Source organism: Cuculus canorus, chromosome 4 (genome assembly GCF_017976375.1).
Source record: "Cuculus canorus isolate bCucCan1 chromosome 4, bCucCan1.pri, whole genome shotgun sequence".
Classification (NCBI taxonomy): domain Eukaryota; kingdom Metazoa; phylum Chordata; class Aves; order Cuculiformes; family Cuculidae; genus Cuculus; species Cuculus canorus.
The window spans coordinates 56,660,638-56,687,173 of record NC_071404.1 but is presented as its reverse complement, the minus strand read 5'-3'; the positions used below and the strand labels follow the sequence as shown (position 1 = coordinate 56,687,173).

Below are 26,536 nucleotides of genomic sequence, written 5' to 3'. Positions count from 1 at the left end.
AAAACAATAGGGAAAGAGCTGGCTGTGGTTCAAGCTATTCTCTATGTGGCTTCTTCCCAGATCAGACAACTATGTTTAGGTATGAAAAATAAATGTCTGCTTTTTATTTTTGTCTCTTGGATTTGCTGCTTCTGCTGCCTGTCACTACTGCTACTCCTGGCATTGCCTGTCATCGGCTGAATGCAGCTGATGCAACTCTTACTCTTGACACCACTGTCCCAGGAGGGCAAACAAGCACCTTGAAAACATACCAGTGTTTGCCTCTGTGTTCCTGGTACAGGGCCTTGGAAAAGTCTACCCAAGTTTATCTTCTAGCCGTAAAGGTTGGAATGAGTCACTCTAGAAATGTAAATATTGGAAAATAGATGAGTATCCTCTCCATATAAAAACGCCTTTTGAGCAATTGCAGCGAGCGATGGCTCTTTCAAGCTTCCACCTCGAAATAGTGCAAACCTGGGAAGTGGAATGGTTTGACTGAACTGGTAGAGCCTTTGTAATCTTTTGATAACTATCAAGAAAGAAGAGCTGAGGCACAAAGAAACCAAGTCAAAGTTAACCTTAGTCATTTGAACTTTCCTACCCACAATTTAAACCAGCTGCAGGAGAGACAGATGAGTTCCTTTGGTTTGGATATTCCTCAGGCTTACAATGCCAAGGAAACATGATGTCAAGAAAACTATCAGAGGAACATTTTACAACAAAACTGTCACTTTCGGGAGTGACAGGAGAGAGTGGTGAGAGTTGCATGATATTTATTGTACTAAAAAGATAAAAACAGGCCTTGACCCCTCCAGCTCTCTGAATGAACTATTCACAAAGCTTAAGGGTAACTTGGGACCAATAGTTTGAAAAAGTTCTTCATAATAATAATAATAACAACAAACTTCTTATCTCTCTAGCCCATATTCACTTCTCAATAGCCAAAGGGATTTGAATACAGCATCTTCCTTAGGGGAATGGGAAAACTAAGAACAGCCCAGAAATGTCAGCTAGTTGGTGAGAGAAAAGACTGAGAAGCTGAAACAGGAATAGAATAAATCTGAGCAAGTAGAAATAGATAAGAAATTTTAATAAATAGAAGAAAAAATGCTTTACTTGATCTGTCCTTTCTCTGTGTAGGTGGTCCTATAAAACCCAACCAGGGAACCGTTCAGCCAGCCTTGGAACTTCAGGGTAAGTATGTAGGGATCATTTTCATCAGCGACAGAGAGCTCAGCTTCAGCCTTCATCACTATGTATTCTTGCAGGTTGTACTCAAAACATTCATTCAAAGCAATCTGCTGTCCTGAGGATCTCCGGAGTGTCGGCATTTCTGTAATCTTGGTCTCTCGCAGGTGGAGCCACAGGTAGCTGGTAGATTGTTCCAAAACAATAGAGATATTGACTGTCCCAGTGTAAATGTCTGTTTCCATTTCAGGCTTCATTTCCAGATCATAGTGGACAGGCTTGACATAAGTTGGTAGCCTGAAATGTCTCCAGTCTCCGGTGTTATCATCTTTAGGAGGACAGGGACCTACTTCCACTTGGGGCGGAGGACTTGTTGGCTGATCTGTTTCCTCTGAAGGCTGCTGAGATTTAGGTCTGGTCAATCCAACACCAAGCCCCACAGCAAGACCTACAACGACCACAACACCACAGATGATAGCCACATGCTTTGCCTTCATGCAGTACCTCTTGGGCTTCTTATCCTCAAAATCCATGCCATCCATCTCTGCTCCCCGATCCGTTCTCACAGCAAAACATTAACTGTAAAAAAGCTTATTAGTCACTTCAGCACTTGCATTCAGTAAACTCAGCAAACTCGTATTTTACTTCTGTAGCTATAGCTGTTCACTGCCTCTCTCCCCCACCTCGCTTTCCATGAGACACTCAATTAATTAAAGACAACACACATTTGGTGGAAATGTGAGTGATCAAAAGGAGTGCAGCTGGGCTGGGAGACAGAGGGAACTAACACAGAAGAACATTGTTCTTGCTGTGCTCCCCTTATAAGCAGTGCAGCCCCACCCCCAGCCCCTTCTGCTCTGGCCTGAGTTAAATATAAAACAGTGATATGTTAATCAGCAGTTAGGAGATGATCAGATGCCAAAGCTCTGTCAGCAGCTTTCAGAAAGAGTTTGTAGATAGAGGCATAAATGCTGCAAACCTCAACCTTTGCCACTACTTCTTTTCTTATTTTCCCTTGCCGTGTCTTCTTTGTGTTTTTGAGGTTTGGGGATTTTTCACTTTTTCCTCTTGCTAGCAGAGAATTCCTTGAGCTTCCACCCTATAGTTTGTGAAATGACATCTCCAAAGTCTCAAAAATCCAGCAAAAATCACATACATCTTTCAAGGTCTTTTCAACTGTTTCCTCTCTTTTCTAGCCTCATTTACCTTTGCTGAGTAATTTGAGGCAGTCATGGGCAGAAGAATTCACAGTGGAACAATATATTTTGATTGCTGACTTCAAATTTATAACGTCTAATTCCTCTCCCTCTTGCATAGGGCCAATTTTCCAGGAGATTGCTCATAACTATGCATGCAAGCTGGTAGCCTGAGGCAGCATTGTCTTGTTGGTCAGTGCAATTACAGTGCTGCCTGTGAACCCTTGCTGTGAGGGACACTGCTAAATATGTAGTCATATGATTTATGTACTAAAGATCTAATTGAGCATTTACTGCATGTCATCGCCATGTGGCGCTTCATTGTAACACACTAATTCAATAGACCCTGATTCTCCTTGGGGGAACTTATTCTAAGTAAGGCTTTGCTAAGCCTGCAAGCAAGATGTTGCTAATGCAGTATGAAACTGAGTACAGCAGTAGTCTTGACCTTGTTTAATGCTGAACTAAAGGAAAACAGTGAGGAATAGAAACCTCGGTCCCTGGATCTCTTAACCATTTTTCTCCACCTACGGAGCCCACTTGAGTAAATTTTTGCTCAGGAAGGTCAGTTTGGCTTCATGCCTGCTGTTTTAGTTTATTAGGAGACAGATTAACATCACTTTTCATATTAGTTACAACTAGTTTTATGTTTTGTTTGTTTTTTTTCTTATATGGATGCAGTTTCACCTGGATCCATAGAATCAGTCAACATATGCTCTGTGAGATACACTGAATCAGTGAAGAAGCTTTTCCAGAACAGACTACATCTAGTCTGTATAAGGCTCCCTTTGAAATATTACCAGCCACCACGGGCAACTTAGCCACACAGTCCTGATCGTCATTCTTACAGCACACTGCTATTTATATAGTATCTTGTTTTAAAGGCAATATTTTTCAACAGAAATTGAGAAAATGACTTTTTGCAGAGCATTCAGTTGACTCTTATTCAGAGTTTTCAAAAGTGAAAAAACAATGCAAAACCCCCTCAAGCAGAAAGCTAAAAATGTGCTTCAGATTATGTCTTTTATTATTGCAATCAATTATGATCAAAACTAGATACAACATGGGAAACCAGTGCCCTTTAATGGATTGGGTGAGAATTTCACTTCTAGCAACAGAGCCAGCATTGAAGATCAGATCATGGTCTTAACATTTAAAATCATTTCAGCTTTTCTTTTGTTCTGGTTGGACAGGACAAAGAAAAAGACAGAGAACAGATTTTAAATAAGACATCTTAAGCCAGAGGAGGCTATAAGTGATAAGATAGTAAATGTGTCTTGATTTCAAGAATGATTTTTACACCAGTACCATTTTCATTCTCCTTAACCATGAGATTTTCTGCTACACTCTTAATCCAAAGATGAAGAATGCTGCTTGAGCTTACAGGCTGCATAGAAGGATAATTAATGTAATTATGAAGACACTTGCTGATTTCTTCACTAGTTACAATTACATCTGTTGGGAAGAGCTAGCAGGCATGTGGATGAACAAAAATATATTTATTTCTTATCCTAAGCCTTAAAAACAACACTAGCAGTAAAAGCCATTGCAAACTAATGAGGAGTGACAAACGAAATAGCTCAACAAGTAGCAGAGATCATGGGTGTTTCTTCTGTCAGTCCAGACAAGGTCCAACACTGAGCTCCTATTTATAAAACTGAGGTTCAAGCCTATTTGCAGTCAAAACCAGGCATAATATATTTCTGATAGTGGTAGTTATGAGCAGACTTATCCCTCCCACATCAGAAATATATTTTGTTCCTTGCTGACCACACTGGGGTCAGCTAGCAGCACTAAGAAGATGACTAGCTACCAAGACAGCTAGGGACCAATGACCCAATATACGTGTCCAAGGATAAGACAGGGCTCCAACTATTTATTCCTCTACACAGGAGCAAAAAATGAGGGCAGAGCTGGCAAAGGCAATACCAGTGCTCTCCCTACCTGGTTGTGTCCATGTAGAAAGTGTCAGGGAACAGGATCTGCCTCCCCAGAAAGGAGAACACCAGGACCTTCATCAACAAGGTGTAGAAACTTCGTCTATCCTCTCCCCATGGGCATAAGACAATGAATCCACATGTGGAAACTGGAAAAAAATCTCACCCCGAGCTGCTCCGTCATAAATCTCAAGCATGACTGCAGGCAAGTGCTGGCTAAGCTTGGAGGGGTTTAAATGTCTTTAGTTTAATTTCTAGAAAACTAAAAACAGATTAAACCAATCTTCTCAGTCAACTGGACAATCCTAACACCTGCTATCATTTGTTTGTTGATTTTTATCTGAAGCAATTTCACCTTAAGTTAGAATTTATCCTCAGTCTGCACCAGAATTACTGCACTAGCTTGTCTCTGTCCCTTTGGCTACCTAAAAGTGAGGCAAGTTATGAAGCCAGCTGACTCTGTCATGACATTGCTGGTGAGGACATGTACATGCCTGTAGGAGCAATAGCCAGACAACTTTTCAGACAACTATCAGGAATATGAACAAATCCTAATTTTTATCCCCAAATTGTCAGCCATTCACTTCCAAAATAATTTCCAATTTTAAGTTTGGAAAATGGAATAGAATTTCCCCAAGTGACAACCAGGATCAGCACTAGCACAGGCCTGCTGTAGTCACGTAGTCCCAGGAGTCCTTAACTGAAGCTGACAAGGAGAAAAGAGCTGCTCTGGAAAACATCAAACACAAGGAAATAAAGGAAGTATATTATAAATGAAAGAGGAAATAAACCTTCACTGCAACTCTTTCAAGCCAAGTCCATCCTTAGAATAACTTGAAACACTTACTGGGCCTATGCCAGGGAGGTCTTCGGCTCCTTGTGTCCAGGGGCATTAAGACAACATGAGGACAGCAGAGTTTATGGAACTCCAATTTTCTTCTGTTCTCTGAGCTGCCCCTGTTATGAGATTTAGGGATAATACATTCAGCCTCTCTGCCTCCATCAGAAGGAAATTGGCTCACTTTATGTTAAACTAACATTCCTCATGCTTGTCACTGCAAAAGAGGAAGGCATGAAGCAAATTGCTGTAGTGACTGTTTTCTGGCAGACCTGCATTTGTAGACTTCTCCCCCGTGGCCCTTTACCAAAAAAAAAAAGTTTAGGACAATTGCTTGAGAAATGTGAACTTGTTGTGGTGTTCCACCAAGTCACAAATGAGCTGTGCAAGAAATAGTTCCTTTGTCCAGTGTTTTCCTATATCTGCAATGACTACTTTTATCTCCATCTTTAGCTCTGAATGCTTTCTAGCAATCATTAATCCTCCAGAGTTCACAAGTCTTAGCAGTTACTGGCTTGCAGCGATCCTTGTTCGACTCACAAGCTTTCCTATGACAGTTTTTAACTACAAAACAAGTGATTTTGGGTTTGTGTTGTTTGGGAATGCAAATATTTTGAACCGATTTGAGAAAGACCATCAGGATTTCTTCAGTTATATTTGTTTCCCCATGTAGACCTGTGAAATCTGGCCCCAGCTTTGGGGTACTGTATGCTGCAGTGCCTTGGAAGAACTGTGTAATCTCCTGGTGCAGCCTGATGAGCTTGAAATGTAACATGCAGGTTGAAGTACAGTGCAGCCTCATCAACTATTCTAGGTTGTGCTGTGTTCCCCCAGCAGGTTAGTGCTGCATGTTTTATTTATCACTAGGGTCAAGGCTGAGGGGAGTTACCTCAAACCCTCTTCACAAGGAAGTACTATGAGTTACCTTTGGTCGAGACTTTATTTTCTTCCTTTCTCTCCCTCTTTCTTTCTTTCTTTCTTTCTTTCTTTCTTTCTTTCTTTCTTTCTTTCTTTCTTTCTTTCTTTCTTCCTTCCTTCCTTCCTTTCCTTTCCTTCCTTCTTTCTTTCTTTCTTTCTTTCTTTCTTTCTTTCTTTCTTTCTTTCTTTCTTTCTTTCTTTCTTTCTTTTTCTTTTCCTGTTTCAAATTACTGGATATAGATTCGGTGCCTTGAAATGTGAATGTCATCTCTTAAACTCTTTGTGTAAACAAAGCAAGTTTGCTTCATCATATCATATCATATCATATCATATCATATCATATCATATCATATCATATCATATGTGATTTTTCCCTCCCTCCTTCCAGTTATTTGTGGTGATATTGTGAGAATCAGACAGGTCCTGTCTATTAACAACTTTATTTCCTGATTCTTCACTGACAACCGCTCTCCTCAGCTCTTGTGGATCAATGGACAACAAGATGGTGACCAGTGGGGTAAAACCCCTCCCACCGTAGGGGAGGATCAGGTTTGTGACAGCTTGAGGAACCTGAACGTTTATAAGTCTATGGCACCTGAAGAGATGCACACCAGAGTCTTGGGGAAATTGGCTGATGTTGCCAAGACACTCTCCATGATGTTTGAAAAGTCATGATAGTCGGGAGAAGTCCCTGGTGACTGGAAGAAGGGTAACATTGTCTCAATTTCTAAGAAGGGTAGAAAAGTTGACCCTGGGAAAATCATGGAACAGATCCTCCTAGAAGATATGCTAAAGCATGTGGAGGATTGGAGGATGATTAGTGGCAGCCAGCATGGCTGCACCAAGGGCAAGCCCTGTCTAACCAATCTAGTGGCTTTTGGTGATGTGGTAACCATGTCAGTGGACACAGGAAAACCAACAGATGTGATCTATCTGGACTTCTGTAAAGCCTTTGACATGATCCTCCACAACATCCTTCTCTCTAAATTGGAGAGACATGGCTTTGATGAGTGGACTGTTCAGTGGATAAGAGATTGGTTGTATGGTTGTATTGAGAGAGTAGTGGTCAACAGCTTGATGTCCAGATGGAGATCCATGACAAGTGGTGTCCCTCAAGGGTCTGTACTGGGACCAGTGCTGTTTAATATCTTCATCAATGAGATAGACAGCAAGATTGAGTGTACTCCCAGCAAGTTTGCAGATGAACTCATGCTGAGTGCTGCAGTTGCCACACCAGAAGGACAAGATGTCATCCAGAGGGACCTGGACAAGTTGGAGAAGTGGCCCTGTGTGAATCTCACAAGGTTCAATAAGGCCAAGTGCAAGGTTCTACACCTGGGTTGGGACAATCCTCATTTTCAGTACATGATGGGATATAAAGTGTTTGAGAGCAGCCCTGCAGAGAAGGACTTGGGGGTGCTGGTTGATGAGAAGCTTGACATGAGCCAGCAATGTGCGCTCACGGCCCAGAAGGCCAACCGTATGAGGGGAAATGGCTATAAATTGGAGGGGGGAGGATTTAGACTAGTCATAAGGAGGAAATTCTTCACAAAGAAGGTGGTGAGACGCTGGCACAGGTTTCCCAGGGAGGCTGTGGATGCCCCCTCCCTGAAAGTGTTCAAGGCCAGGTTGGATGGGGTCTTCAGCAGCTTGGTCTGATGGGAGGTGTCCTTGTCCATGGGTGTCCCTGTCCATGGCAGGGGTGTTGGAATTAGATGATATTTAAGGTCCCTTCCAACCCAAACCCTTCTATGACTCCATGATTCTATATCACAATTTAACCTTCCACTGCATTGCTATCAAGATGAGCTTGCTTGGGTTCTTTCATTCTAATCATTAACCTTTAATCTAAAACCAGAACAATAGTCTGGATCCTGCTGGTTACTATTCCAGCTTTCCAATTCTAAGATGTTTTATTTTGTTTACATTTTAGGATCCTATTTCTTATCAACACTGGTCATTAAAATAGTAACAGTTTATGGCACTGTATTCCAAAGTCTAGCTTCCAATATGAAATTTCCTTTTTTGTCTTTAAAAGTATGCCTCAGGAGGCTTCTACTGTATCAACAAAATACAATTTAACTTATAAGGACATTTTTTAAAGCTTAGTCAATATATGTCTTCTTTACCAACTTCCTATGCAAAAGTGAGAAAAACAAGCTTTTACAAAGCTCAGGTGCTCAGGGCACCTCAGGGAACTGCAACTCATATCAGACAGATTAATAGTAGTGCCCTGAATTGCAAGTGGAGAGAGGATGTCTTCTAAGGTACCACACTCATTCACAAGAAGTGAAAAGCGCAGAAAGCAACTTTTTAGTTCTCAGAGGATAAAATTCCTCCAGAAATTCATCAAGGAATTTCCCACTGAATTTCTAAACTGCAGTATCTGTTTTTTTCTGTGGGCCTGCTGGTGTCCCAACATATCATACCAAGTCACAGAAAAATAATTGCTCCCGTGATTTGCAATACTAGAAAAGTCCCATAAATGAAACCAAGTCAAGAGGAGGCAACAGTTAAACATTTTTGCTCAGCTGCACATGTAATCTCAGAGGAATTGTCTGTCGAGATGTATTTAGGTTGCTTCCTAGTCTATTGCCTCTGCATTTGCCCTTGGGTTTCATCTTGTTGGCCAGTGCGATGAAGCTGATAAAAGAAAATAATCACAGTGGCATAAACAGTTTCGTTCACCATTACATAAAAAAAAAAAAATCCTTTTTTCTCTCTCTTTATAAACAAGATTGTTGATAGTAAAGCATTTGAAAATTAATCAAAAGATTTGAGGATGAAAAAAAAATAGTTATAAATCAGTCTTCCCCCTCCCCCACAGTTGAATCTATTTGCCTGCAAAATGGGAGCAGAACAAGCTAGGGTTTTGGGTCTTCAGCTGAAGTATCAGTTAGAAAGTTTGCCTGAAAGGCGATGTCACATTAGGAGGAGGGTGTTTGACATGAGTAATATTTATTTTGATGTTATTTGTGAGTCATGTCTTTCAGACCAACAACCAGCCAATTTTTTTCACACAAAAAGAATACTATAAAATATTTTGCTTTATTTTAGCAAACATAAACTGACTTGGGAGTTCAATTTTATTGGTCAACAGTGAGTCCTCATATCTAAATTAATTTTTATTATGAGCAGCAGCTACCAAAATAGTACGTGTTTCTACACAAGGATGAGGACATCTTTATTCTTCAGGCATATAACATGTTCTTTCAAGCTTGTGTGCTTCAGGCATATAGGATGTTATTTTGCACTTGTACAGGTTGCCAAGAGCATAAATGAGCAGACCAGCAAAATTTAGCACTTGGTAAAGATCACACTGAAGAAAAATCACCACAAGCAAAATCAAAGCAAGGTAGGAATTTCAGATCTTAGAAATGATCAAAGCAATATTTCACCTTCTTTTTGAAACCATCTAAGGAGCCACACCCTTTCTATTCAAAACCAAATGGAGCCAAAGAGGCTTAAGAATTGGGGAAATAATCAAATAGTTTTTTGGGCTATCTGGATCCAGGTCAAGGTTTTAAACCCTTGATCAAGATCAAGATGTTAATGTTATTCCCCAAGTCACTTTTAAATTTGTAGGATCACTGCATCTGCTCTTTCAGAGAAGTTCTGGTGACTGAAGTTCCAAAAAATACCAATAAATCTAATAAATGAAAATAAATATGAGTAATATTTATTAATCAGATAAGCAATAAATGGAAGCCTTCACTTTTCAGCCTCTGTCCTAATATCTCTCAGAAACACTTTCTGCTACTTGTGTATGTTGTTTTCAGCCTATTTCTTGTTCCTTCTAAAGTCAGTAATAATGTTTCTGTTCACTGCAGAGATACCTAGAAGTAGAGCAGAAAAGTGCAGACGTACATTTATTACTCATCTGAAGGAAATGTTTAGGTGTAGAATGTTTGATACTTCTTCCTCACTGCATTTTCTACTTATATACTTACTTTCAAGATCAGCATAATGGTTTTAGATGAAGTAGAGGCTTAGTCCTTGCCCAGAGATTACATCTGCTGGTGTTAGACATGACAAAAAAAAATAGGGCATTACAAAATAGAAAATGAGAATGAAATGAAGTGATAGGACAATTATATCAGCACAGCCATGCCGACAGGTAGGTATGTGCTATTCATCTTGATTATTTCTAATCCAACATATGTAACTCAAATTACATGATCGGTTCCTATTCTATTGGCTTGCTTCTCATAATGACACAGGACTTCAAATTAAATTATTTAAAATTATATTAAATAATTACTTAAAAATACCTGCTCTGCTGAGAAGAGCACTTACTGGCGTCTCAGATAAAACAATTGCCAGATTATCAGAGTTCACATCTATGGTGCAATCAGCACTGTTTTTCAATTCTGATGAGTCGGTCTAAAGATTGAAAAATCAAAGGACAAACTGTTCAGCATAGTTTTATAATGGTCATTACTTTTCTAAGAAACGAAAGTTGTTTCTGAGGCACTTCCTTAGGTAAAAATAAGGCAAGGTGCAATCTGTTTTAAGTCCCCTTCATAGCCTTATGTGTGATTTTTAGAATGGAAATAATATTTTTTTGAGGAAGATGCATTTCTACTGTGATACACAGCAATAAAAGCCTCCCTCAGAGACAGAAATTTAATAATTTTCTCAGGTTTCTATGAGAAGTTATGTATCAAATTGACTGTGACACAAGGGCATCTCTGTACAAGATGCAAGTCTGTCTGCTCTAGTAGGTCAGCTGTTTTGTTCCAGAAGTTACGTTGACGTCTTCCTTCCATCTAATTTGGTCTGTAATATCTGTATTATTAACAGAGGTGTTCAGCTCTTCAGGTGTGGCCAGCAGGAGGGAAAAACTGGAAAAGGGATTAGAGCTAATCACAGGTAGCAGAGAAGCTCAAAACTATACTATTTTTGTAGTAAGCTACAAGGTGGCCAGTGTAAAAGGACATTCAAACATAAAAGCACATTGAAACCTATTTCCACGTCCCAGTCCTTCCTGCTTACAATACTAATTGTCCATTATTTTAGACCAGGACAGATATCTGGAGCGCTGATGTTCTGGGGATATTTTGCCTACGTTGCAAAGTAATGCTTCTGACGGTGTGTACTATTTTAACAGTGCTGTTTTAATAATAATAGATAAACCTTACTAAATGCTTTTGACAAAGAAATAGAAAAGGCTTTCTGTGCTTTGTTAAGGTGGGATTTGCCTTTCTTAATTCTTGTGTTCCTCTGGGAAGTAGCTGCACATTTGGCTCTAGCCAAATAAGAGTTCACAGCCTTGCCTTCAGGTGAACTCACTACAGTTTATCATGCTGCACAAGCTGTTCCTTTCTGTTCTGTGGCAATATTTTGGCACACACTCAGCTGAGAGTCCCAGATTCACATGAAGCATTTAAACAAGTGGACCATTTTTCCAAATGCTTCCTAGCGAGCTTAAGCACACAATTTAACTCTGAATGGTCAGAAACAAATAAATAAATAGACAAATAGATGAAAAAAAAATTGACAAATATTGTTATTTAATTTAATATTTTTGTGAAGAAAAAGCAAGAAAGGAGATAAGTAAAAAAAACCGCAAAACTCAGCACCTGTTTTCCAAAATTATCCTGAACTCTTACATGTATTACATGCTGCAGCTCCACACTCCTGGGATCCTATGAAAAGCAGTGTTATAGCCCTGACCATATCTAGACTTGCAGGCAGAAATACAGCCTCATTTTAACAAAAAGATGAGTTCTGGTTATACTTGTCTGATAATTTGGGTTATTGTCATCGCCACATTGAGCTATGTGTCTGCGCTCACGTTGCGCCACCCCTTCTCTGCAGTACAGCAAGACACGGGACTATCTGTCTCCTGCAATATACTGAAAAAGTCCCACAGACAGGAAAGTTGTCAGGCTACTTCAGGTCATGCACGTGACCAACAATGATGCACAAGAAAGCTCTCTCTATGGCCTATTAGTGCCTTTTATATCATCACTGTAAGTACAGGGGTCAGAGGAAGACACTCATATCTGGTTCTATCATTCCACCAGGAAATAGAATTCAGCAGTAATCCTGCAGCCTCGCCCAGAGCAGAGCACCCAGTGTAGCAGGGATTAGAGCAATTCTCCTGAGCAGTGCTGATCCCATATTTGGCCCTATATCACAGCCCTTCTGAGTACCCACATGGGATACTGTCTATCCCAACAAGGGATACTGTCTGCCCACGCTGTCTTCTAACCAAGTCCTTGGGAACTAACTCAGCTTAGACAGACCATCATTTCTACTGTCCCTGATTCATTTCTGCAATGCTAAATATAGTGTCTCCTCAGAGCCTTTGCATTCCTCTTCTGGCATAGTAAAGACCCTCATGTATCAATGCTTTTTCCCAGAAGATTCTAAAATTCAGTTTCTCAGGTGCTTTCCAGCACACGTTCACAGCTTTAGGAGCGTCAGAAATCATTGTAACAAGGAAAAGAAAGTGCTTTTTGTGCAGCAAATCACTAAAGCCGTCTCCCCTCTGGGAACAGCATTAAGTAGTCTCTTAAATACAGTTCCAAATCCTTTGATCTGCTGGGATTTACGACCTCACCCAGAAAGCAAGGGGTGAAACCAGGCAATGACTGGGGAGGAGAGGAAACAGACTCAACTGCTCTGAATAAAAGGGCTGGGAAGAGAGTGGCCAAAGGAGGTGGTGGCTAAAGGATCTTGCTGCCTGAGGTGAGGCCCGATGACTGAATTGGGTTTCTGTATATCTGCTATGGAGGATGGTTATATGTAGAAATAATTCCCTGGATGAGCAGTTAATTGTTGGGTTTATTTGGTTTATTTTTGGCACCAATGTGACTCAATGACAGATGTATAACACTTCAGATTCAATTCCCTCATGCTAACATTATATGCAGAGCCTGTCATGCATATCTCCCATCAACATAAGAACATCCATGACCAGACCTATGTTTATGCCTGTCCCCAGAGCTGTGTGATTATTTCTATATTTTAGACAATTAAATTCCAAAAGTTGTGAGCCAAGTGACCCAGCAGCAGTGGAAATGTGTCTGTGAGTGATTTTTGTATCAGATTATGATTTACTTCCCTCTTCCAGCAAGTGGAAACCCATGCTGCTTTCCTGAGTTGCCTGTCTTGAAGTACTTTTACTATTCTCATGAGGACAAGCTTCCATTGTCTTAGTCCGTGGCAACTTCATTGCTCATTTATAAATAGGACCAGATGTTTCACTCACATTCCAATGAAGAACAGGTATGGAGAATAAAAATATTTCCTCCTGATTTAGTATTGTTTCCCTTTCTTCACACTAGCTTCTCTGTGGGGATAATTCACTTCCTTGTTCGCTAGCCACTCAGGCTGGAGTAGGAGAGCCAGGCTATGCTGCCTCCCATACATGCTGCCCCAAGAACATCTGGATTTAACACTTCTGTTCTCTTCACTGCCCAGAAGCACAAAACAGAAGGCTTTTTGCAGCTGCGTGAAAGTGGCAGTGAGGGAACTTGAATCAATATGCCTGATTATGCGAGCAGTGTCAAAGTAGTGTAGTGTTTTAGACTTCAGCTGATTTGCAGTATTTTGAGTATTGATAGCTACAGCTGGTGGCTCTAAGAACAGCATGTTTCTGAAATGGAAATTGGATATTCATTTTCAGAGGAATCCCTCTGCTATAGTACTGCAATTAGTTTTCTAGTTAACCAGGTTAATAGTTTACTCAGGATTCACCTGTATGTTTTTAAATGCTAGAAATCGCTCTGGCTTATTACATGTTGTTGGACTTTATTCTTTCACCAGGAGTGGCTTCAACAGTTGTCAAATTACACAGAAATAGCATTTGTGTTCTCCCATACAGAAAGCAGCCTAAGTATAAAAAATAGACTGATATGAATGCTTATCGCCACAGAAAGATTTTAAAAAGTGACCTTCAGCTAAATAACCTCAAAGATGTATGAAGAAGGCCCTAAGTTTCAAACACTATTTTGTTTGGGAGATTACCCACCATGTGATTTTTTAGTGTCTGTGCTTTAGACAATGTCCTTCACACTTTTTGTTAAAAAGAAACAAACAGGCTAAAAGGACAAGGTCTTACAGCATATATTTGACCTCCCTCTACTCCCAGATACATCACAGAGTCCTAAGGGAATTGGCAGAAGTGGTTGCCAAGCCACTCTCTGTGATATTTGAGAAGTCATGGCAGTCAGGAGAAGTCTCTGGTGACTGGAAGAAGGGTAGTGATGTGCCCATTTTTAAAAAGGGTAGAAAAGATGACCCTGAGAACTACCAACCTGTCAACCTCACCTCTGTGCCTGGGAAGATCATGGAACATATCCTCCTAGAAGATATGCTAAAGCACATGGAGGACAGGGAAGTGATTAATGGCAGCCAGTACGGCTTCATGAGGGGCAAGTCCTGTCTGCCCAACCTAGAGGCATTCTATGATGGGGTAACCATATCTGTGGACACTGGAAAACCAACAGATGGGAGCATGCCTGACTGGGAGGGGAAACAGAGATCAATTTGTCAGTTGATCCCAGGAAAGTTTTTCCCAGTACCCCGCCGCTGCCTTGGATTTTCATAATAATTTGTGGAATTTTAAGCAAAGCTTGGGTGACTGAAAGTGTTAAGTCAAACTCTGCTAGTTGGCAGAGAGAAAGTTCTCGTTTAGCTTGCCAAAATGGAACTGCGCGTGCCCAGCAGGAGAGGTGATGGGAGTGGTTTGCCTCAGAGGCCGGGAGGAGGCGGGTAGCGTTGAGTGTGGAGGTGGGTTTTAGTATTACAATGATTTTACAGTGATGTTATGAGAAGTACGGATCACCTGGGGAGCTGGGGTGGTCAGAGCAGCAGCTACAAATCACCTTCTTGGCAAATAATTGGATGGTCGGACCAGTCTCCTTGCTGATGCTTGCTGATAGCAGGGGCTGGCTCCATTTGTCTCCAAACGTCCCGTCATCCACCTCACAGGGCAAGAGGTCCTCCCTGCATTCCTTTGTGATAATAACGCTGCCCCTGTGCGTGTTGCATCTCCACTGACTTTGCTTTTGAAGAAAACCTGCCTCATACTCAGAAAACTTTAGGGTTCCCATTTCTCCCCACATTTAACTTCGTTCTCGCATTCCCAGCCACTCTCCACGATATTTGAAAAGTCGTGGCAGCCAGGAGAAGCCGCTGGTGATCGGAAGAAGGGTAACGTTGTGCCCATTTTTAAAAAGGGTAGAAGAGACGACCCTGAGAACTACCGACCTGTCAGCCTCCCCTCTGTCCCTGGGAGGATCATGGAACAGATCCTCCTCGAAGCTACGCTAAAGCACATGGAGGACATGGAGGTGATTAATGGCAGCCAGCATGGCTTCACCAGGGGCAAGTACTGTCTGACCAACCTAGAGGCATTCTAGGATGGGGTAACCATATCCGTGGACACTGGAGAACCAACAGATGGAAAGTGTCTGGACTTCTGTAAAGCCTCTGACAAGGTCCCCCACAACATCCTTCTCTCTAAATTGGAGAGAGGTGGATTTGATGGTTGGACGGTAAGGTGGATGAGAAACTGACTGGATGGTCGTATTCAAAAGGTAGTGGTCAATGGCTCAAAGTCCAGACGGAGATCCGTGATGGGTGGCGTCCCTCAGGGGTTCGTACTGGGACCGGTGCTGTTTAATATCTTTATCAATGATATCGGCAGCGAGATTGAGTGCACCCTCAGCAAGTTTGCAGGTGACGCCAAGCTGAGTGGTGTAGTTGCCACACCGGAAGGACGGGATGTCATCCAGAGGGACCCGGACAGACTGAAGAATTGGGCCTGTGAGAACCTCATGAGGTTCAACAAGGCCGAGTGTAAGGTCCTGCACCTGGGTCGGGGCAATGCCCGTTTTCAGTACATGATGGGAGATGATGTGATTGAAAGCAGCCCTGCAGAGAAGGACTCGGGGGTGCTGGTCGATGAGAAGCTCGACATGAGCTGGCAGTGTGTGCTTGCAGCCCAGAAGGCCAACCGTATCCTGCATCAAAAGAAGCGTGGCCAGCAGGTCAACGAAGGGGATTCTGGCCCTCTATTCCTCTCTTGTGAGACTCCACCTGGAGTACCGTGTCCAGTTCCAGAATCCTCAACATAAGAAGGATATGGAGCTGTTGGAACGGGTGCAGAGGAGGGCTGCAAAGATGATCGGAGGGCTGGAGCACCTTCCCTATGAGGACAGGCTGAGTTGGGCTTGTTCAACCTGGAGAAGGGAAGGCTCCGAGGAGATCTTATAGCGACCTTCCAGTACACCTGAAAGGGGCCTACAGGAAAGCTGGAGAGGGGCTATTCATAATGGCTTGTGGGGATAGGATGAGGGGGAACAGGTGTAAACTGGAGAGGGGCAGATTTGGACTGGACATTAGGAAGAATTTCTTCTCTATGAGAGTGGTGAGGCGCTGGCACAGGTTTCCCAGAGAAGTTGTGGATGTGCCATCCCTGGAGCCAGGATGGATGGGGCCTTGGGCAGTCTGATCTAGTGGGATGTCCCTGCCCATGGCAGGCAGGTTGGAACTAGTTGTACTTTAAGGTCCCTTCCAACCCAAACTATTCTATGATTCTATGATTCTATGATTCTATGATTCTATGATTCTATGATTCTATGATTCTATGATTCTATGATTCTACTCATGTAAACAGCAGAATGATAGTGTTTCTCTGACATCCCTTTCTGAAGTTAGATGGATGATATTGCTAATACTTAAGGTGTACTTGGTCATTCTGATTCTGAAATGTACTTTTAGGAAGTGAACTGGGCTATTTCTTTTCACAGCCTATCTGTTTATAGAGCCAGACTCCAACATTTCATTGCTACGTAAGTTAAACTCTGCCTTTGCCTGTGCATGACAGCTGTAAGTTACTTCTCTGGAATTAAAAAAGGGAGCCAATCCATTAAAATGCTCAAAGCACTCTTTTGCAGGACAATATACAGACACTTAACAGTTTATCTGTTCAAATCCTTCCTCTGTATTCTTATGTTGCTTAAGGGAAGTGCTATACTTTCTAGAATGTGACTGTGAGGTCCCAGTTCACACGGTGCTGAAATGATTCCTATTGCGCCATATTTTTTTTTTCAACTTTGATTATCCACCTGTGTGGCACAACAATGCAGCCAGAAAAGATGTGTCAGAGTGAGAATAAGAATTCAGGATTCCTTCTTTGTAGCCTTATGACCTCTTACGATTCAGAAATCACCACAAAGTGTACTTTTGCTTTGATACAGCAGATAAGTAGAGAGAGTTAGGTGCAACGGCAGAGTAATCAGGGCTGTTGGTGGAGCTGAAAGTGTGTGTGCATGCATATTGCAGTTTCCATTGGGTTGCATAAGCAGCTGAACTGGCTGAAAAAATAGCTACTCTCTGGCTATGCCTCATCAGGGAGCCTTAGAAGTTGTGAGGGTGTTGAAAGCATGTGGAAGACACGGGCACCATAGAGCTTCTGTGATTGCACCACATAAATATTAACTTGAGATATCTTTACTGGGGAAGAAAAAAATTTTTAAGCTCTAGAGTGTGTTAAGAATTCAAAGCCACAGGACAAATAAGTGGACAGGACCATACAGCTGCTAAATTTCATGTGGAACACACCTTTGGGGGGATCTATATGGCACCCTCTGTATTAGCAACGTGGCTTGGAAAGGAGAGAATTGTTCAGCTCTTGGTACCTGCAGGAAGTAAGGGGTGCATGATTCCTTCTTTGCAAAGCAGCTCGGGAGGGGGGGGGTGGGCTGTGTTTCTGACATCCAAATGCAGCAGCTGCAGGAGGAGGAGGAAAATAGATCCTGCACATTCCAAAGGGCACTTATTTGGCATCTGCTAACTGCCTTAGAGTTGAATCGGGTGCTTCATTTTCACCTTGGATGAAGCACTAGCTCTTCCTAAAGTTCAGTGCTGGGACTAGCTAAATGAGCATTGGAACAGAAGCAGCAAGAAAGGGAAGAGTCTTTCTGTGCATCCTCACATGGCAGCTGGGAATAGCTTGCCCTTTACTATATGTCTACCACTTAATAGAAAGGAAAGGTATAACTAGTACTCATAGTAGGCATGAATACAAGCTAGGTTAGCGCTAATCTTAACAAAAAGTTTGGATGTATTTTCTAGTGTTAGACAGCTCTTCTAAAGGAGCCTAGGTACTCACATCACTCCCAGTATTAGAAATCAAGTAAATGCAATAACTAGTTTCCAGGGACACTAGACTCCTTGACTTTTTGCATTCTTTAGGCTCCTTCCTCCTGCTTCATTATTCATATCACCAACAATTCTCTTGTTCCTGTACTGGATTCCAGACTTTCAAAGTGTTTTTTGGGTTTTACTTAATCTGTGCAGCTAAATGTTTCTACAGTCTATTCTATTAAAGTTATTAGTGGTTGTTCTCTCTTCTTTCCTGCTTTGTATTTTTCCTCATCAGAACTATTTTGTAAGCTGGAATAATCAAGCCTAGTTTCATTAAGTCTGCAGTCAATGTTTTTTTTCAGCACCTATCCTACTGAATGGGCAGAGATGCATGGGGAATCAAATAATGATGATCTGCTTTGGTTTCAGGGCTTCTGAGGAATAAGTTTTAAAAGTGCGATTCAGCTGTGTCAGTGAGAGTAGGATTTATTATTCTGAAAGTTTTGGTATTAGGAGACGCTTGCTGTGTTTCTGGAGGCAAAGTTCTTTTCTTACAGTGTGATGTAAACACTAAGGGTGAAGTTCCTGTTGAAGTGCAGAACTATCAAGGAGAACAGAACCTAACGTAGACACTTGATTTCAAAAGAAGAGGTGTAGGTTCTTCATTGAAACTCATCTGGTTAAATGTTAAGGATCAATGGGACCTTCATCTGCCTTCAAGAAAAAGTTCTGTTTACCATCTCCTCTTTGAAAGCAGCATCTCTGTTTACCTCAAGTGTGCTCCACTTTGCCTGAAAGTGTGCTTATACATTACTGTATTCTGTTCCAAATTTATAATATATAACCAGGCAAACTTCATGACTGCCATCTTAGTGTCTGAGATAATGTGCTGATGTATCTGTTACAGCACCACTGTATTAGGCACAACTATATTCAAAATCACAGTTAAGTTTTATCTTGACCTAATAAATGACAATATCGTGATAGCCTCATGACTTAGACTACCAGCCCTATGCACCTTAACATTTAATTGATATCCTCTATTGCTGAACGTGTGGGAATTCCCAGTGACTGCGAAAATCAGATGCTTAGCGAAAGAATTGTCCATTCTTAAAGCTAAAGAGATGCATGAACCCACAAAAGGTCTCGGTTGTATGAACTGCTCAGTTGTAGATGTCCTCCGAGGTTGGGAAAATTGCAGAATATCTCAGCCTTTCAGGACTCCAACAAAGTCTAAAGTTTCCATCTACCTGGAGAAGCTGGACTGATAGGTACAGGTATGAATATAAGTGACGTTTTGCTACATTATAGATTTGTGGGATGGATACCAGTAATGAGGCTGATATGACAGACAGTTAAAATATTGCTCTTTCTATATCACTTTTTTGGTAGCAAACAAGTGAAGTTAAATGCCTCACGTACACAAGCTTGTTCGAGCAAGGAGAATGCTATTTATTCCATGTTTAAGTGCAAAAGTTTCTTGAAAAATTCTCTGGTAATTTATTCCAAGGTCCTCTCTTTGCAATATATTTGATAGCAAAGACTCAATAACTGCTATTAGTGCTCAGGTACCTTGTAACGATGGTGGGGTATTACAATTGTACCTTAGTCCCTGAGAAACTCATTGCAAGAATGTGCTTCCTGGTACATATCTAATGAGAAATTATCTTAGCTTTACCTTGTACTTATCTTACCATCACCTTGTACTTCTTGGATTTTGAAACAGGAAGACATACGTGTATTTACAATATCTATTCTACTATGACACCCTCTGTTATAAAATTCTTACTAATTTAACTGCAGTGTCTTCCTGTTCTCATTTCTAAAGTATCATAGTGTGACAAGCTGAATGGCAATCCTTTGGATAGAAAAAGACTTATTATGGTGGGATGACCGGTTTCATGTGCTGCAGCTATCAGTCTGAACTTGGGAGGAGATGATGAGCACTGAGTATACTGTTTGCTTCTGTGGCTGACATGGGGCTGAGGCAGATTCCTTGCCAGGGTGTGTCACTGTCCAAAGGGGAGGAAGATTTCTGAGTGGAGGTGAATGCCAGAGAGGTATGGGAGCTGCTTACTTCCTGCTAAAAATCTGACAGTTGCTGATTATTAGTACTGCTGTGGACTAGCATTGAATGTGCTCCTTTGTAAATGGTGAGAGGGGGGCTTCCTCAAGAGATGGGAGCACCCCATTGCCTTTGTTTGTATTTTCTTGAACACTGCCCTCTCTCCTATGCTAGCAACTAGCTGAGGGACATGTTAACTCCGAATCCAAATTCAAGGGTAGCAAGAAAATCTTCTGGAGGCAGAGGCTTGAATTTGTACAGTTGTTGCCAAACTAAAGCTCTGAGACTTATTGTTAGTCTATAGATGATCTTACAGAACAACATATATGGAGATATTTGCAGATACAGAAGGATGTTAAGACATCATTCTGTTGCAAAAGTAAGTAAAAAAGTTAAAACATGATGCAAAGTACGAAATGTGCTCATAGCATCAAATCAATTTTTCTCTACTATCCAAACCAATTAATATCCATATAATAGAGATTTATATCAGAAAATTGAATTTCCTTCTTTCCTATTTTAAAGAGGTGCAACCTAGGTTTAAAGGGTTCGGTAGTGTTTGATTTAGACATAGTATGTCCTGCTTTTTGGAGATCCTTGCATTCAAGATCAGTACTATTGCTAGTATATGTTAGTCTTACAGAACTTAAAGGCAGCCTCAACTTTAATGTAAGTTCAGGAAGGTTAGCTCAGGAATAGCCTCTACAGTTGCAACACTCAGAAATGTAGAGGGAACGGTGATAACAAATCAGAAATTAGAGATTTCATCTGTTCTGTGATTTGCAGGGAGATAATCATTAACAAAATTAATGCAGTAAAGATTATACCACCAATGTGATATTATATTACTCTTCTAGCACAACAGCCTTTAACCAGCTTTCCCTAGTGAAGGCCAATTTAGATAAAAGAGGATGATTGCAAGGGGTATTCTGAGGCAAGGGTCTATTTCTTTGTCATCCACTTTCTTCTTCCTGATCTCTGATTTGCAGTCTAAGGGCTCACGTGTATAGCATATACCCATGGTACACAACCACTTCCTCATGGTAATGGCCTTGTGCAGAGGCAAGGCTTCTTATCGTCAATTGTGGGTTGATCTAAGAAGCCGGAATCTTGATGATAGTGATAGGAAAGGGTCAGAGAACAAATTACAGGTAAATATTCTTATTTGTGTTTCCAGGGACCTTAACGAAAACCATTCTCCTTGTCTTCAAAAGGGTTATTAGCAGCTGCTCAACAGCTACATCTCGACTTGATATCCCAGATCTAATGGTTTCACAGTGGGATCTCATTGAAACAAGCTGCGTTGTGACCTTGTTTGGAAAGAACCAGGTCCTCTAAGCATTGAAAAGGAGCCAACAACTAATAGTATATTATCACTGATTTTTTTGAGGGATGGCCAAAAATTCAGCGACAATGGTCACATTGACTTTAAGAAACCTTTGTTCAGCAAGGTCTGTAACACAAGCACTAAAGCTACTGCATGTTTCTTCTACAAAGAGGAATTTTAACATCATTCAAAGACCGTTCTTTTCCTCACGTCAGTAGTCTTAAACTCAGATTCAGTATAATGAATTTTCTTCTTGTCACATATGTGGAATGAGGTGCTGGGAAAAAAAATCTAATACTGCCTTAACAACTCCTCACAGGACTTAAAGAAAAAGAGTCTGGATAACAAATGGTATTTTATTTTTAAGGCTCAGTAAATCTCCCCAAACTCGGATGAAGGGACTATTTTAACACCATCTCTCCTTTTTTTACCTTGTTTCATCTCCTTCTGTGATTCCAATGAATTTTATCTTGGTGAAACCTTTCCCTTATTATGCCTCTTAACCTCTGTTCCATAAACCAGAAGATTTTATTGAAGTCTAATGAGACTTTTAAAAGATTCAAAGGTTTGAATAATTACCAAGACATTCCATTCTTGCAATAAATTTTACAAACAGACCTTTTCTAATACTTTCCTAATCAGAAAACTTCAGTGGGCGTTAGTCATAGGCTAGTTAAATTTGGTATATTCCTAATGAGTTTTCTTAGACTTCAGGCTGGGGGCAGGATCCATAATTCTTTTCAGTGTTACTAACAATGATGACCAGGTTCAGTTGAGAAGAAAGGGGTTCATCGCTACCTCAGACCTCCATCTCAGCACAGTGGAGATGACTCTGTTCACGTGTTTGATATCTTGGTGTGACATGAGGAATACTTTACTACTTGGAGACAGGCCTTCCTCGAAACAAAAAATATGACCACTCCAGAGACTATTTTTTTAATCATTGAAATGCCAGGATTCTTCATTTTGCCAAGGGTCCCTTATCACAAGGGGCTGAGAAGAGTTCTTGTGTAATCCCAGATAGTGCCAGTTGAAGACAGTCTGACACTGCCTTTCCCAACAGTGCAAAAGCAGAGTGGTTAATGCTATGCCTAATAGCAATCTACACCTGGTGGTCATTTATGATACGACCATCTAAAAGATTGAGCCTAAAAGGTCTACTATTGCAATTAGAGAAACTTTGCATTTCTAACACTTGGACTGCGTGGAGTTCACCAGCCTCCAAAACAAACTGGCCTTTAGATATGAAATTCCCTTGAAGAAGACAGTAAATGCTGTTAATCTGCAGGCCTACAAATGATATGAGGATTCTCCTGAGAACTCTGAAAGGCCGAGGAAAGGCAAGATGCTGCTGTCACAGGTAATGCCCTTTCCTTCAAGCGTGTCCTTAAGCAACCCTTCATGATGTATAGTGGTGCTGATGCAGTGACATATTCTGGCAGTCTTCATGACAGTACATACACAGCTGTTGGAGCACTGGGTTTCCTTACTGCTCATACAGAACAGAGCTACCATTAATATTTTATTGTTAGTACACTTTGAATCTCATGTATCTAGCTATTGTAATTGTAATACAATGTTACAACCCAAATAAGGGAAATTAGGGGTCATAACACATAAATATTCTCACATGATTATTTAAGAAACTTGTGTCCTTTGGTATGTATGGCATTTGCATAATTATCATTGAAATTCGTGGTAGATTCAAACTGTCAAGATTGTTTACATTGCAGTGAAAAAGTATTTACTGATCCGTGCAAATGCTACATTTGCAAGTGTAACTGAAAACACACACCATTTCAGTTGCTAAAAAGAAAAATTATACATCTGTTTAACGAAACTTTGTCAGAGGCAGAGCTGGTATTTCCTGTATCCCACTAGTGTGTGGATACACTTCTTCTCCCCCTGGAATTGCAGTCAGCTCTGAGAACATGTTGTTGAGGAAATTGAGTGGTTCCAGAATTTATATGAAGTATTAAACCCCCATCTTCTGAGCCATTCACTTACAATAGACAGTCTCATTTGGCTGACCAAGTAAAAAGTATGGCATTAATGCAGGATTTAAAACTAGAAGAACAAAATAAATGGGGCATTGCCCTGTTCTTTAAAGGGCTGAACATTTGGGGCCTCAAAAACAGTGTCTGAGAGAGGAGATACTGAGCATGTGACAGGATTGAGCAACAGGACACTCAGCTCTCCTCTTCAGCTGCTAAACTCCTGACTGATAAACTAGATACAAACCTGCAGACAAACTCTGTGCGAAGCACTTCAGGTCCGATTACGTTTGGTAGCTTAGCCTCAAAAGAGATCAAATGAAGCAGCACTGGTCCAATGCTGGCTTTGAGGGACCATAATCTTAAACCTATGGAACATAATAGAGCTATACCCAAAGGGCTCTTCAGAAGGCAGAACAAGTCCAGGTGGATTTGACACATCTGGCCTCACTTGCTCTCAGCTGGTTTTGTGCAGAGTGATTCAGCATCTTTGTTCTGTGCACAGGGGAAGAAATTGGAGGACTTCGCTCTCTGTCTGTACAAAGACTAGAGGACTGGCTGCAACTTAGTTTTGTCCTGCTGGATGCAGAAGGATAACAATGCATTCTGTAACAGCCTTCTGCATCACAGAAAGAAACTGGATTACAAGAATCGACCTGAAGAGGCAAATGCCGAATAATACGGGTCGTGTTCCAAATAATGTGGATCTGGCTTACAAAAGACTAGTTCTGAGATATAAGTTAGGTTCTATTTCCAATTGGAATCTTCCAGATGTACTTGATTAAATTCCAGACTCATCCCTTGAATTTGGAAGGATGTGGGTTTTCTTGTCGTACAACTGAACTTGACACTCTTGTTAGTAGGAGCTGGGACATTAAGCAATATATCAGTATCTATGACACTTGAAATAAAACAAGCACTGCATCTTTCTGTACCGATGGCCTTGTATAGTCCCAGACTCCTACTGATTGCTTTGAAACATTTGCATGAGGTCTTCAACTGGATGGATGAAAGATAATTGCCAAAATACCCTGTTCTATTAATACAGGAGATGTGATAGAATCAGAAACGGTTCTTTGGCATTAAGCTACTTAAGGAAAACACTCTTGTTTAGATCTAGGGGTTTATTTTGTACCATCATCTATGCTAAACTGAGATGTTTGATCATTTCACTTTAACGCTCCAACATATAAAATGATTCTCTTAAGTATTTTTCCTTATTCATAATACTGATCTTCAAAGTAAAAATTAACTCAAAATGTCCAAAACATGAATAACTGAACTATGAAAAGTATCTTTGTATTAAATACAGACAGATGAAGCTGCTTCTCGGCCTCAAACACTTACTGATTTCTTTCCTTCCAGGTATATTTCCTTTAAGAAATGCAGCTACCTCATTCTAACCATTAAAAACCTAACTGAATTATCAGTTCTTTTCTATACCAGAATATATTATGTGTTCTAAACTGTTCTTTCTGTTACCGGTGGACAATCCCCAAACTTTGTTTCTTCCTCTGTTGGGTAACAAGGCTTTTAAGTGCTCTTGTCACTTTCATGCTTCACCACTGTATTTTTATCTTTAAATGATGCCCATGACATTGCATATTATTCATAAGAATTGCTTTTGAAACATTTATCTGGGGTTAAGGCATTTCTTGGTTTTGGGCATGTTCACACTAGGAGTCTGTTTTATTGATGGTTTTAAATCTCCCTTTGGAACAGGATTTGTTTTCTTAATGCAGATGTTGTTTGCATCTGTAGTTGCCAGTAGCCTAGGGTTTATGTAATCTGGGCATATGTTTAAGCTGGAAATCTGACATAACCTGTAAAATCTTAGTCTGAGTTTAAGAAATTTTTGAAGAGTGGTGCAGTGTTTTTGTTTGTGTCCTCTGTAGATCACACTGAAAATTCATGGTGTTAGGTCTCCTCTGCATTCCCTCCATCTTAAGAAAAACAAACAATCCACTTTTACTTATTTGTATAATAAACCAGAATGTTTTTTCAGCCTTGGGCTGGAGCCAAAGATCATCTCCATGGAGGAGGAAAAGATACAAATGGTAGAAACTGGCAGAAACTGGCAACCTGAAAGCATGGAGCGTTCCTCCTAAAACAGGTTTAGTGCAAAAGGTTGAGACTTTTCTTCCATTCTTTCTGCAAAGTGTCTAACTTTCAGCTTTGATTTCCTACTTAGCTGTAAGCCCCCTGACATTTCTTCTACAAAACCTTCTCCTCCCCAGATCTGATAGACATCTCCAAGCTTTTCCTGCTGTGGAGAACTCCAGGTCCAAGTTCTCATTTCTTTCACATCCCATGTGAGTATCTTGATCAGCTGGGGCTTTAGATCAGTATTTTCATAACCTTCCAAAGAAGACTATGTGACTGCTGTGACTTGAACGTGGGTGAAAAAATATCAAATTGTATTTCTGGGAGTTCGGCTCATTTTTACAGCACTGTGCCTTTGGGCTTTAGGGAAGGCTTTTGCAAAAATCTGCCCGATAAGTTAGTTTTTTTGTGCTGAGTACATTTACTTTGAATTCTGTAGTCAGTAGAAGCGTCTCCCCTCATGGCATTGAAATCTCCTGAAATTTAACCTCACATAAAGAAAACAACTTCTCTGGCTCACAGGGTATTGGGTCATTAAGGCAGAATATCTGCATATATAATTTTCTATGCAGCATACGAAGCTAGAGATGAAGAGTGAATTGCATGAAAGGAGAAGAAAGTGTGATGATGAGCTCTGCACAACATACCTTGACGTGTCCATGAGGGTTAACAATTGACTCTTTGTTGGGATGGGGAGCTGTGAGTGTGACCTGAGCATATATGAGGTGGGACAGAGCCCAGACTTAAATGTACACAGTACATTTTTCAAAAAGATGTGGCAACTGCTGCCTGAAACCTTAGGAGTAAGCCTTCTCTGATTTGGTTGTGCTTGATTTATATTAGCAACCTAAGGACCTAACAGTAGAATTCCAGGCGTTCAGGGCTT

General features: G+C 40.8%; 1 protein-coding gene across 1 annotated transcript in view; it reads right to left on the bottom strand.

The window, feature by feature from the left end:
• The window catches only part of ENPEP (glutamyl aminopeptidase), a 35,220-nt gene extending 33,250 nt beyond the window's left edge, over nt 1-1,970 (bottom strand). The window contains exon 1 of the mRNA XM_009565003.2: nt 1,096-1,970. Coding sequence (XP_009563298.2) covers nt 1,096-1,709 — 614 coding nt within the window. The 5' untranslated portion in view covers nt 1,710-1,970. The remainder of the gene's footprint in view (nt 1-1,095) is intronic.
• Between the last annotated feature and the right edge of the window lie 24,566 nt (nt 1,971-26,536).